The sequence below is a fragment of the Hypanus sabinus genome, chromosome 10, assembly GCF_030144855.1.
Source record: "Hypanus sabinus isolate sHypSab1 chromosome 10, sHypSab1.hap1, whole genome shotgun sequence".
Classification (NCBI taxonomy): Eukaryota; Metazoa; Chordata; class Chondrichthyes; order Myliobatiformes; family Dasyatidae; genus Hypanus; species Hypanus sabinus.
The window spans coordinates 126,480,806-126,495,323 of NC_082715.1; the positions used below are offsets into that span (position 1 = coordinate 126,480,806).

At 38.8% G+C, this 14,518-nt stretch overlaps 1 protein-coding gene across 2 annotated transcripts in view; it reads right to left on the minus strand.

Moving 5' to 3' along the window:
* The window catches only part of mrps5 (mitochondrial ribosomal protein S5), a 124,798-nt gene that overhangs the window by 62,565 nt on the left and 47,715 nt on the right, over positions 1–14,518 (minus strand). Inside the window, exons 5-6 of one of the 2 annotated variants that reach the window (XM_059982905.1) lie at positions 9,464–9,517; positions 4,876–4,910 (exon numbers count right to left, since the gene is read on the minus strand). In XM_059982905.1, coding sequence (XP_059838888.1) covers positions 4,876–4,910; positions 9,464–9,517 — 89 coding nt within the window. The remainder of the gene's footprint in view (positions 1–4,875; positions 4,911–9,463; positions 9,518–14,518) is intronic. The other variant, XM_059982906.1, reaches the window with a different exon arrangement.

A 14,518-nucleotide genomic window follows, 5' to 3' on the forward strand; every position in this document is an offset into this window, starting at 1 on the left:
ATTTTATTCTCAAAAGTCCAAAATCTGCACTCAGAAAGCCAATGGCATTGAAGGGAGTTTCCTTCAAAATTTGACAGTCTTTTCAAACTAAAGATGCTATCAGGCATATCCTCAAACTATCATGCTACCAAGAAGACCAAGCCATCAATTACTTGCAACATCCTAGAAAGTGAGGACATTTTTCAAATAGCATTTAAATATTTTGCAGAAATAAAGACAGGAACATGTCATACAGATAGACAGAAGCCAGAGCATTCTAAATAACTATCTTCCAAAAACATTTTAAAAATCCCTTAGAATGAAATATTATTGTGAAAGTACAACACACACAGAAAATTAGACTTTAAGGGCCCAGGGGTTTCACTAAGCAGTTGTTTCAGCTTGGCATGCGTTATGTAGGTATACTTGACAACATATTTTCAGGAGATTTTTCAGCAGAACTATTCTGATTCATCCATTTCCCTTGTCGCCAACAGTTTCCATCATCACTATTGCAAAATCTGGGCCAAAAATATTACTAAGATGTCTAAAATTTTGAAAAAGTGTTTAATAAATCACAGCACTAAAAAGGTACTTCCAATGTTTCACATTTAAAAAATCTCTTAAAAGTTGTATCTTTGAATTTTTTTAGTATTCCCACCATAATGGGTGATAAAAAAAATTGCAAATTCAGCATCATAGTGGATTCCAGTTAATTGGGACACATCAGGACCAGTAAAGCGGTTGCCCCAATTAGCTGAAATTTCAGAGAAAAGTTTAAAAAAGTATTAAAAAAAGACAAACTAGTGTTTAACTGAGTAACAAAGTATGTATTTAAATTAAATACAGAACAAATGAGAATACTACCAATATTACTACAGTATTATAAAACTGTGTATTAGTCCCTAATAGTTATCAACAGAGGAATTCATCCGGTGTATGTTAACATGTTCTTTTGACTGACTGTAAATGAACAAAATTAGCACAGACACCTGGGGTAATTTTTTTTTTTGGCTAGAGTCAAATCTTTTCATGGCATCTGGTCAATAGTTCTAAGTTTTTTGAATTGGAATCCATTGGCCCAAATGGGTAACATAACACAAGCAAATGACTCTATTCAAAAGCTGTTTGCTCTAAGCATGGTACAATGCCTGACTACCACAGAAGTGTATGCGACTGCTTGACACCAGTCCCCTGTCCCAATTAAGTGCCATAATATCCCAAATACACAAAGGAAACCCTGGCTATTTTCTCGATTAGCTTTTGTTCTTTAAGAGTTGGCCCAAATAAGCAACTGACCTGTTTATTAGTTCCTAATAGTTATCAACAGCCAAATTAAACAGAATCCACTGTATTTTAAACAACGGTGTTATATATCAATCATAGTCTTGTGATAAATCTATATATTCAATAACGCTAAATTAAATTAAAAAATACACTCTCTATCACATAAAAGGGAAGATGAAGTATTTAGTCAAGCATGAAATCATTGCATTGATGACTTCAGCAAATTGTGATAGTGCTGTGTTTTTGGCACTTTATTATCATATACTCAGCATAAAACTGACCCCAGTAGCTTAAAAAAAAGAAAAGGCATCTTTAAAGATTAGCAGAACTTCATCTCTGGATTATGTACAATTGGATAGTGAAATACATCACACTGCTCTACAGATGAGTATATAAAAAGCACTTTCCCTATCAGCGTACGTTGGACAACCCGCTGCATGAGTGCTAAAATCACTTCATGCCTAGATTTTATCTCCTGTGCCTTGTCCTATTCAATGCCACTAAAAATGGTCTGGCAGAGAGGACACTTATGCAACTGATAAGTTTCTTATTAAAATAGAAGTGGCCCATTTGCCGCTAAGGAATTTACAGCATCCACTTGTTTAAGCTATTTGAATCCATGACTGATTATTTGGAATACAAGCCAAATAATTCAGAGGCGCAAATAAAATATTCTATTTTCAACCCGCCCAAGTCCCGTTAGCATGACATTTCTAAAGTAATGACATCAACAATTTTTTTTTCCACTGCCTTTGAATTTGGGTGAGTCCAGAAACGGCCTAAGAGTTAAATGCAGTATTTTGGCGCTGATGTTCAAGTCAAAAGTTTAAACTTGGAGTATCCCTAAAGTCCCCAAGTATCTCCAAGATAAAGAGGATATAGTAAATATTAATGTCCTTCAGGAAAAGAAATTTGACATCCTTGTTGGTTTGGCTTATGGATAAAACATGATTCATCAATATGGTTGACTCTTAACTGCCTCCTCAATTCAAGGTTAGCTAAATTTGAATACAATTTCTGCATGCATAAACTGTAAGTTGCATTATTCTTCACACACTAAAAACTCGTCCGAAAGACTAGACTGAAGCCTGGGTCACTGGGGCAACTCTTTCTATTTCAATAAGTTTGCCATTTCAACATTACAACACACCTTACATCCAAAATGCCTCAAAGAAAAGCTAATATTTAGTTTGAGATTTCTTGGCTGAATAAGATATTTGTTTTTCACTTTGCTGTTAGAATAACTATTTACTGTATTTCTTCTCACTGAACGGAGATATACCTCATATAAGATAAGACCGTGCTTGCTGAAGCAATTGTGGGTGAGGAGGCAAGTTAAAGAAAGCATAAAAGCAAAAAAGAGGGCATGTAATGGAGCAAGAATTCATGGGAAGTAAGAAGATTGGGAAGCTTGTAAAAATCAACAGAAGGCAACTAAAAGACCACACTGAGGGGAAAAAATGAAGGTAAGCTATCCCAAAACATCAAAAGATATTGGAAGATTTTGCAGATATATAAAAAGAAAAAGAGGTGAGAGTGGATATTGAATCACTGGAAAATAACGCTGGAGAGGTAGTAATGGGGGGGACAAAGAAATGTCGGACAAACTTAACAATTACTTTGCATCAATCTTCACTGTGGAAGTCCATATACCACCCCCCCCCCCCCCCCCCATCCTCATCACATTCTACAGGGGTTGTATTGAGAGCATCCTGAGCAGCTGCATCACTGCCTGGTTCGGAAATTGCACCATCTCGGATCGCAAGACCCTGCATAGTGAGGTCAGCTGAGAAGATCATCAGGGTCTCTCTCTTCCTGCCATCACAGACATTTACACTACACGCTGCATCCGCAAAGGAAACAGCATTATGAAGGACACCATGCACCCCTCATAATCTCTTCTCCCTCCTGCCATCTCGGAAAAGGCTCTGAAGCATTCGGGCCGTCATGACCAGACTATATAACAGTTTCTTCCCCCAAGTTATCAGACTCCTCAATATTCGAAGCCTGGACTGACACCTTGCTCTACTGTCCTGTTTATTATTTATTGTAATGCCTGCACTGTTTTTGTGCACTTTATGCAGTCCAGTGTAGGTCTGTAGTCTAGTGTAGCTTTCTCTGTGTTTTTTAATTACGTAGTTCGGTCTAGTTTTTGTACTGTGTCATGTAAACCATGGTCCTGAAAAACGTTGTCCCATTTTTACTATGCACTGTACCAGCAGTTATGGTCGAAATGACAATAAAAGTTGACTTGACTTGACTAAGGAGAAGTTGCTTGGGAAACTGAAAGGTCTAATGGTACTTAAGTCACCTACACCAGGATTCTGAAAGGGATAGCTGAAGAGATTGTGGAGGCATTAGCAATGATCTTTCAAGAACCACTAGATTCTGGAATGGTTCTGGAGGACTAGAAAATTGCAAATGTCACTCCACTCTTTAAGACGCAAGGAGGCTGAGGAAAGAAAATTATCGGCCAGCCAGTCTGACTGGGAAGATGTTGGGAATCCATTATTATGGATGAAGTTTCAGGGTACTTGGAACCACATGATAAAATAGGCCAAATTCAGTATGGTTTCCTTTACAGGAAATCTTGCCTGATGAATCTGTTCGATTTTTTGAGGAAATAACAGACAGGATTGATAAAGGAGAGTCAGTGGATGTTGCCACACATGAAGCTGCTTAACAAGATATGAGCCCATGGTATTACAGAAAGGATACTGGCATGGATAGAAACTCGACTGACTGGTAGGAGGGAAAGTGTTGGAATAAAGGGGGCCCACTCTGGTTGGCTGTTGGTAACAAGTGGTGTTCCGCATGGATTGGTAACTGGTCAGCTTCTTTGCATGTTATTTAACAACTTGGATGATGGAATTGATAGCTTTGTGGCCAAGTTTGTAGATGATACAAACATAGGAGTAGGGGAAAATAGTCTTGAGGAAGCTGAGAAGTTGCAGAAGGACTTGGACAGACTGGGAGAATGGACAAAGAAGTGGCAGATCAAATATAGTATAGAGAAGTGTATAGTCATACACTTTGGTAGAAGGAATAAAGGCACAGATTATTTTCTAAATGGCAAAATTATTCAAAAGCAGAGATGAAAAGGGACTTGTGAGTCCTCGTGCAGGATTCCCTAAAGGTTGACTTGCAGGCTGAGTCGGTGGTGAGGAAGGCAAGTGCAATGTTAGCATTCACTTCGAGAGGACTAGAATATAAGAGCAAGGATGTGATGCTCAGGCTTTATAAGGCATTGGTCAGACCACTCTTGGAGTATTGTGAACAGTTTTGGGCTCCTTATCTAAGAAGAGATATGCTGGCATTAGAGGGTGTTCAGAGAAGATTCACTAGAAGGTACCCGGGAATGAAAGGATTAACATATGAGAAACATTTGATGGTTCTGGGTCTGTACTCTTTGTACAGAGGGCCTGTACCCACTGCAATTAATGAATTGTTATTATTCACCTTAGGTTAGTATCCCCACTTTATGACTTATTTTTGCGGTTATTCACTGAATACAAGATTACATATGGAATGGATACAATTCTCTCACTGTTACATTGTTTTGATGTAATACTAGCAAAAATATTTTAAAATAATGACAAAACATCTTACCTCTATCACCTTGGAGTCAAAATCTTCATATGTTTCTGCAGATAAAAAGTAGAATCTTTCACTTCTATGAATTTTAATAGCACATTGAAATACAGAACTTAATGCCACACTAAAATTGTCGGACTGCTGAAAGCTATGGGAAGTCCCAGTCTCTCAGCATTGACTGTCTAAATGGACATCTAGTGTAAATGATAAAACATATGCAATTACATAATTACAACCAACTCATATGAATTCAAAGCAACACCCACAAAATGCTGGAGGAACTCAACAGGTCAGGCAGCATCTCTGGAAATGATCAAAGACGTTTTGGACCAAGACCCTTCTTCAGGACTGGAAAGGAAGGGGAAGATGCCAGAATAAAAAAGGTGGGTGGAGGGGAAGGAGGGAAGTTAGGTGGTGGGTGAAGCCAGGTGGATGGGAAAGGTAAAGGGTGGAGAAAAAGGACCTGTTAGGCGAGGAGAGTGGACCATGAGAGAAAGGGAAGTAATGGGCAGCTGAGTAGGTAAGAGACCAGAATGGGAAATTGAAGAAGAGGGGCGAGGGAAGGATTTTTTTTATATAACTGGAAGGAGAAATTGATTTCCAGCATCTGCAGAATTTCTTGTGTTCTATGAATTCATATATTTTCTAAACTATAAGTACAAAATCTTATTTCAGGTTAACTGATCCATGCTAATTTTGACTCTTTTCCACTGTGAAAACAAATACAAATTACTCATACAATTAGTGCACCATTTTCTCATTTTCCATTCTTACCTTTCTAGTTCCAATTTTTTTTAATTGCATTACTCTTAACTGCTTGTTTTCTTTTAATGTATCTAAGTTTTACTCTTCACTTTGATATTTCTTGCAAGTTTCTTCTTGTTATGACTCTTTCTCTGATTTTTCACATTCTTTGCAGATCACTGAATTTCCACTATTTTTCCCAGTTTTATATGGGCATAAATGTCAATTCTCTTAATTGGTGACTGCAATCTTTGAACTGCACATGGCTCTTTGCACCATATTAAATTGTTCCCAATGGTTGGAATTATGCGAGCAGTAGGAAAATCATCCCTCTTGTGCTTCTTGATCTCAAAGCACAATATTCAGTTTCATGCAACCCTGCCACTTTGATCTGGCCCATGCCTTCATTCACCTGGTCCAACACTTCTCCTTCTCTTTATACAAGTCAGCTCTTTTGTGAGGGTGTGGCCAGGGTTAGTTGGGGTTTGACATTAAGATTAGTGTTAAGGGTAGGGTTGGGGGATGTATACATGGAGCTGAGAGAGAAAGGGTTGTGGAGTTTAGTGTCAGGAGTTATGTGGGGCTGTGCCGGATAGGGTTGTGGAACCACTTTAATCTGGCCCATGCCTTTCATTAATCTGGTCCAACACCACTTGGCTTAATTAACCAGGTGTGCACTGGGACACATCAACAGCAATGTAACGTGTGGTCTTTTGGGTGTTTAATCACTAGACACCCTCATCCAGTCGACCCAGCCAGGGTTGATCGGGTCCAGTTGTGTTTATCCCAGGGACCAAGATAATACGAGGCATGTACTTTGACTATCTGGGGTGTAGAATGTTCTGAGGCCTAGTTCACAACTATTTGTTTCTTATTCTTCTGAAGGTTGTCTGATTTAAAGTTTTAAAAATAATTTCTAGTCTTAACTTCCCTCACTCTCAAACACAAAGCCAATAAATCTAAATCTGCTGTCACACCTGTTTCAGCAGTTCATTTATTTTAAGCAGAATTCTTTGTTCAATATTATACTAAGAATTCTTTTCCTTTGAAATTTAATGAGATTAGTTCATTGAAAGTGGATTAAAGCAAAACTGTATCAAAGCAAGAAGATTGCTAGGTTATCGATCAAAACTTCTCTTCCTTTTGTGTACTAATCCATAACTAACAACCATCATCATAAAGCTTTAATGCAATATTGATCCAGCCAAAAACATCATCAATGGTGAGTTAATATTTGCTGTACTGTTTATCAGATGATTTCTTTGCTTTCATGACTTGTTACAAACTTTTGTTAACAAATATTTCATTAGATTTAAACCTAGCATTATTCTTCGGCTGACATTTAACAATTCCATGCTAACACTTTGATGCTACTTATTTCTTCTTTGTCTTTAATGCGTAGCTATTTTACTGCATTTGAGCAATTTAAAACAAAAACACTTGAAACTTAAAACACAGATTCCAAACAAGATGCCAGATCTTAGTATTAAGCTGAAGCATCCAGAAATCTGAATAAAACTGGAGATTAACAGTACTCTCTCTACTGAAAAACTGAAAACTGCATTGACAAAAGACATTAGGTGCAGGAGAAGGCCATTTGGCCATTTGGGCCAGCACCACCATTCAATGTGATCATGGCTGATCATCCACAATCAGTACCTTGTTCCTGCCTTCTCCCCATATCCCTTGACTCCGCTATCTTTAAGAGCTCTATCTCTTTCTTGAAAGCATCCAGAGAATTGGCCTCCAATGCCTTCTGAGGCAGAGCATTCCATAGATCCACAACTCTCTGGGTGAAAAATGGAGTTTTTCCTGAACTCTGTTCTAAATGGCCTACCCCTTATTCTTAAACTGTGGCCTCTGGTTCTGGACTCCCCCAACATCGGGAACATGTTTCCTGCCTCAAGCGTGTGCAATCCCTTAATAATCTTATATGTTTCAATCAGATCCCCTCTCATCCTTCTAAATTTCAGTGTATATAAGCCCAGTCGCTCCAATCTTTCAACATATGACAGTCCCGCCATCCCGGGATTAACCTTGCAAAGATACTCAGCAGGACAGGCAGCATTTGTGGAAAGAGAAAAACAGTTAATGTTTCAGAGTATCTTCACTGGCTAGGGTCATACAGCACAAAGAAACAGCTTCAGTAATCAGCAACTGACCATTTCAGCCTAGGATGTCACAGCATTTTCTCAGGATGGTGCCAAAGGCTCAACCATCTTCCTCTGCTTCTGAAGAAGACTTATCCAGATCACAAGTGGAGATGTCTGCTGATAAATTCCATTCATAACTCGTCAGATAATGCTGGATGAACTCAGAAGGTCAGGTCAAGACCCTTCACTTGACCCACTCAGTCCCTCCAACATTTTGTTTATTGTTCCAGATTCTAGTGTCTGCAATTCCTAGTGTCTACATTTTAGATAAGGAGCTCGCATAAATAAAAGCCAGGCAACATTCATGTTTGGACCAACAAATGGAAAAACACATTGGTGCTATGCAAAGTTTCAGCCAGAGATCATGCCTAATAGGTGAGAGTTCAGTCATTTCTGCCCCACAACCCAAATCTCAATGGGCCTTGATATTCAAAAGTATTGACATCAACACTCAGGAGATCACCAGTAACCAGAAACTTTATAAGACCAGCCAAGTAAATAACAAGCTTACAAGTGCAAGCCAAAGACACAATGAAGGTACTCGTCATCCCAAGTCCAAATGATGACAAGTGTTCCTATACAGAATGTTCTGTGCCGAAAAATTCTCAATCAATGGGCTAGGGTCTTCACCTGGGAGGTGAGGCATCCACTTCTTTTTTTGTCTTATTCTGCTGGTGCTGCTGAAGCAATGGACGATTCCTTTTCTGACAGTGGTTTCCAGTGAATGTAACAGATAACAGTGAAATGGAAGGTCTGAAGTATATTATAAGGTGCCCTTTAACCTTTCAGGGAAGAAAATAATTGCATGAGAACCCAAGCAGCTGTTCTATTACTTCCCTTGCGATCCTGTATTTCAACTCCCTAGCACTGTGAAGAATCATATGTATAAGAGGAGCCATGGCTACTTACCCTTTGCAACTCCTTATATGAGAGAGAGCGAGAGAGAGCGAGAGAGCGAGAGAGCGAGAGAGAGAGAGCGAGGGAGAGAGAGAGAGAGAGAGAGAGAGAGAGAGAGAGAGAGAGAGAGAGAGAGAGAGAGAGAGAGAGAGAGAGAGAGAGAGAGAGAGAGAGAGAGAGAGAGAGTTAGAGTTGCACTTTGGATTTCTAGATGCCATGATTTCCTCCTACATCACAAATGCATGCTGATATGTTAATTGGTTTCAGTGAATCAATGTTAGTGTAGCTAAATGGCAAAAAAAAACTTAATGGGGTGGAGGAGGTTGACAGGTATATGGGAGAGAATACATTTCAGGGAATGACAAGAGAATGAACAAAAATATGATTGGGAAATATGAGATTACTCTTGTATAACTGCAGCTGTCATAGGAAAGCAGTATCCATCATCGTTGACCCCCACCACCTAGGTCATGCTCAATTCTTGCTGCCATCAGGAAGGTGGTGGAGGAGCCTCAGAATCCGTACTACTAAGTTCAAGAACAGTTATTACCCCTCAGCTATTAGGCTCTTGAACTGCTGGGGATAACTTACACTCAGTTTCACTTCCCCCATCAAGTTCTTGCTACGTATTGCTTATTAATTTATTATTATTGTTTTCTTTCTTTACATTTGCAGTCTGTTGTCTCTTGCACATTTGTTGCTTGGGTACGGTCTTCCATTGATTCAATATGTTTCTTGCATTTACTGTGTATAACCAATCTAAGGGTTGGATAAGCTGACATACATATACACTTTGATACTAAACTTACTTTGAACTTTGTTGGGACTAGCATTATCCAGTGAGCTGAATGACCACCTCCTGTCTTGCAATAAGAAAGTTGATTAATGCACTGAATCACAAAAAAAAAGGAAAAATGTGAAGTTATTCACTTAATTAAATAAAACATATTACTTCAATGGTGAGTGGATGCAGAAATCTTTGGTAGAGTGGAATCTGGGTGTCCCAGAACATGATTTATAAAAGACTATCATGCTGGCACTGCAAGTAATTTGGAAAAATGACAAAACATCACTACTTATTGCGAAGATTGAGGCATGACACCTAAAACTTAGACACAATTCCTCTGGAATGGAGAGTATGTTGACCAGCAGCATCACTGCCTGGTATGGAAATATCAATACCCTCGAATGGAAAATCCTACAGAAAGTAGTGGATACGGCCCAGTCCAACATGGGTAAAGCCCTCCCCACCATTGTGCACATCTGCACAAAATGTTGCTGCAGGAAAGCAACATCCATTATCAGGGACCCCCACCACCCAGGACATGCTCTCTTCTCACTGCTGCCATCAGGAAGAAGATACAGGAGCTTCAGGACTTACGGCACTAAATTAGAGAACAGTAACTACCCTCAACCATCAGGCTCTTGAACCAAAGAGGATAACTTCATTCAACTTCATTTCATCATTGAACTGTTCCCACAACCCGCAGACTCACTTTCAAGGACTCTTCATCCCATGTTCTCAATATTTATTGCTTATTTATTACTATTATTTCCTTCTTTTTGTAGTTGCATATTGGTTGAACACCCAAGCTGGTGCGGTTTGTAATTGATTTTATGACGATTATTATTTTATTATGGATTTATTGAGTTTGCCACAGGAAAATGAATCTCAGAGCTGTAGATGGTGACATATATGTACTTTGATAATAAACTGACTTTGAACTTTATTGTGATGGGAATTGATACTCAGTCTACTTTAGTTAATATTGGATTGGTGAGACCACATCTTGAAAACTGTTGTAAATTTTGCTTACTTGAGGCAGGATGTTAAAGTACTGAATAAGTAAAAGATTCACCAGACTAATGAAATGCTGTAAGGACTCAGCAGGTCAGAATCAGAATCAGATTTATCATCACCACATGTGTCACAAAATTTGTTAACTTAGCAGCAGCAGCAACACAATGCGATACATGATAACAGAGAGGAAAAAAGAAAATAAATAAATCAATTCAAGAATATATATGTACAGGTGTTCCCCCCCCCCCTTACAAAGGTAGAGAGTTCCTGTGAAACCTTTCTTAAGCCAAAAATGGTGTAAAGCGAAGAACCATTAATTTATACTGGAAAAATTTTCGTAGAAGTGAAAATCCTCTTTGTAATGCAAAAACAGGTTACTAATGTAGGTCTTTTGTAAAAGCGAAGCGGCGTAAAGCAAACATTTGCAAAGTGGGGGACACCTGTATAGTAAATATTTTAAAAATAGTGCAAAAACTGAAATTATAAAGAGAAACAAATTCTGCTTCCCTTTTCAAAGAGATTGCAGATTGCTGACACTGGAGAGGGTTCAGAGAAGGTTCACAAAAGTGATTTTGGGAATGAAAGGGTTACCATATGAGGCCTGTACACACTGGAATGAAGGGAGAATCTCATTGAAACCTATCGAGTGTTGAAAGGCTTCGACAGAGTAGAGGTGAAGAGGATGGTGGGGGGAAGTCTACAACCAGAGGGCACAGCCTCAGAATAGAGGGATGTTCATTTAGAATGGAGATTGGGAGGAATTTTTTTTTGTCAGAGAGTGGTGAATATGTGGAATTCATTGCCACAGGTGGTTGTGGAAATCAAGTCATTGGGTATATTTATATTATATCATTGGGTACATATATATGGCTGATAGGTTCTCGATTAGTCAGATCATGGAAAGTTATGGTTAGATAACGAGGTCCTCCAGTAGTTTGTTTTTGGCCTTTACACAAATGCTGGATGACCCACTCAGCATTTCTAGCATTTTTTTTTTGTTTTTATTCATGATCCCAGCAATGCAGTTTCTTCTGAGTTTTATTTGGTGGCTTAGTACCTGGAAAGGTCAAAAGGGGTCAACACTGAGTGGTGTTGTACCTGGAGAAAAGGTTGAGCTGGTAGGCTTATATTCCCTTAAAGTTTAGAGCACGGGTTTCATCAAAGTACGCAAGATCTTGAGGAGTCTTGACAGGGTAAATCTGGAGAGAACGGTCCCATTTGAGGAGGAATTCTGAACAGTAGCCACCATCTAAAAATGAAGGGGAAGGGGAGGGTCATCCGGTAAAATAAAGAAAAAAGGCAAAGTCTTTATTGTCAGAGATTTGATAGTGATGGACTAGCTTCCTCAAAGGGCTGTGGAAGTAGCCTTTAAACATTTTAAGGCAGAGATAGACAGATGGATATGATAAGCAAATGGCTGAAAGCTTCCTGCCAGTAGGCAGGAACGAGGAATTGAGGTTACAATAAGATTAACTATTATTGTACTAAATAGTGGAGGTGGCTTGATGGGCCACATGGCCTCCTCCAGCTCCTGATTTAATGGTTGTATCGCCAAGGTAATAAAGATAGTGTTCAATCTGAAGAGGCTTATGACTTTTAACTTAATAATCATCTACAAACTCATGTACTTGATGCTGTGCCAACTGCATTTTTGCCATCTTAATAAATTAAGTCAGCACTGATTTAAATTACACATTAACAAAACGATAGGCATTTTTTTCCCTAGAAATATTCACAGAATAATAATTTTAAATTGTTTTCCTCTGTCCTCTTCAAATTACACAGAAAATTAACCGAGCTGGAAGAAACAATTCATGCCCGTCACTCATGACGAATGCTTATGAAGATCAAATAACCTGCTGCTATGCTTTTTCATAATCTAGTTAGAAAAATCACACAAATATACAAATGTTTATTCAACATATCACTTTGCTACTTCAAGCACTAAGATAATGCATTCACGTTATAATTTTGCTTCTCTCCTCTCTATGTTCCTTAGAAAGGGGACAAACAACTGGTTAAGAACCCCTCATCTAAAATGCTTGGGACGGGGAAGTGTTTCGGATTTTGGAATGATAGCTTGGGGATAGGACCCAAGTCTAAAATCCATATGCATTATATATTCAGCTTATGCATATGAGAAAGTCTGCAGATACAGGAAATTCAGAGCAACACACACAAATGCTGGAGGAACTCAGCAATTCAGACTGAGGAGCAGGAGGGGGGCCAAGAGGGAAGAAATAGGCAGATGAGATAAGAGGTCAAAGTGGGGAATAGAGGACAGGTGGAGGGGGGAATTTGTTTACAAGAAAGAGAAACTTATATTCATGCCATCAGATTGGAGGCTACCAGAAGGAATATAAGCTGCTGTTCCTCCACCCTAAGGTGGAGGAAGAGGATGTCACAAGAGGAAGGCATGGACCAATGTGTCAGAACGGGAATGAGAATTGGAATTAAGATGCTTGGCCACCACCAGGAAGTTCCACTTTTGGTGGATGGAGCGGAGGTGCTTGATGAAGCAGACCCCCAACTTACGAAGGATCTCACCAATATAGAGGCCGCTGCATCGGGAGCACCGAACACACAAACAACCTCAGCAGATTCACAAATGAAGTGTTGCCTCACATGGAAACGTTGCCTGGGGTCCTGAATGGAGGTGAGGGAGGAGGTGTATGGGCAGGCAAAGCTTGCAGGGATAAGTGCAGGGAGGGAGATTAGTGGGGTGGGATGAATGGACAAGGGAGTTGTGCAGCTGGCACCAGATATTCAGGATAAATGTCATTAAGATGCTGAGCAGCCAAGGGTTTAAAGTATTATTATAGACAGCAAATCAGGAAGGAAAAGATGCAATATTTACAAGTGCCAAATATTGGAAGAAACAAAGAAAAGCTTTTTCATCTTAAAACTTTTATAACCAAATTACAAACCACATAAAATTACTTTGTTTTAGAGCCAAAGAGCTTGGGGTTGCAATAACCTTGTGCAGCATTAAAAGCTGAGAGCTCGTCTTTGGGGCATTTGTAAGAGTTCATTTGGATTAGCTTTTCTTGATTGTGGCGTAGTGGAATGCAAAACTGTGCAAGCTCTCGAGGCAGGCTAGATCACTGGCAGTAAGTAACCTCAGTATTCCAGTTAAATCTATGCTAGGAAATTTCAATGTTTTGTTATCGTCTTATATTACGATGATGCCAATATTACAACCTGAAAATGGGTAAATTGGTTTATTATTGTCACAGCAAAAAATTTGATTTGCAAGTTATCCAGACAGATCATTTCATCACATCAGAAATTTAGGTAGTACAGGAGAAAACAGTAGCAGAATGCAGAATAAATGATTACAATTACAGAGAAAGCACAGTCAACAAGATGCAAGGGCATAAATTGTTTTGTGGTAATAAATAATGTTTACTGATTTACACCCCTCACCGAATTAACATGAACACACACACACACACACACACACACACTCACTCACTCACTCATTTTATGAGTTGATAGTGGGTACCTAGAACTACACATTTCAGATACTGATTTCTGAAATCTGTAGGGTGAATTTTGAAACTCATATGGCTGTAGTGGGGCTTGTACAATCTGATTCCCTTAGCAAAACTCACAGTACGCTCATTTCTGATTCGGAGTAGCACCACCTTAACAAAAAATATAAAATTTTTTTCTGACTTCGCATTAGATAGAATGTAAAATCAAAACTATTAAAAAAATTAATCATTTCCAAATCCACTACTGAACTGCCATAGTAAAATTAGTAACTGCTGCTTACCTAGAGGGTACAAAAAATAACTAATCTTCAACATAGAAAACCACATATTTCCTGCTGCTGAATGATAAATATTCTTTCACAGAAAGCAGACTAGGAAGGAAAATATGCAATGTTGAAGGATATATACCAACTGCCCTGGAGAAATTATTCATTTAAGTTTCTTTTCTTGGTAATAACTTTGCCGTAATCACTTACAATTTCAGAGCTTCAGAACTTCTTTTAATGCTTTAACTAGCTTACCCTAGTACATTTCATGAAAGCTGTAAAATTCTACTTTCTAGAAAA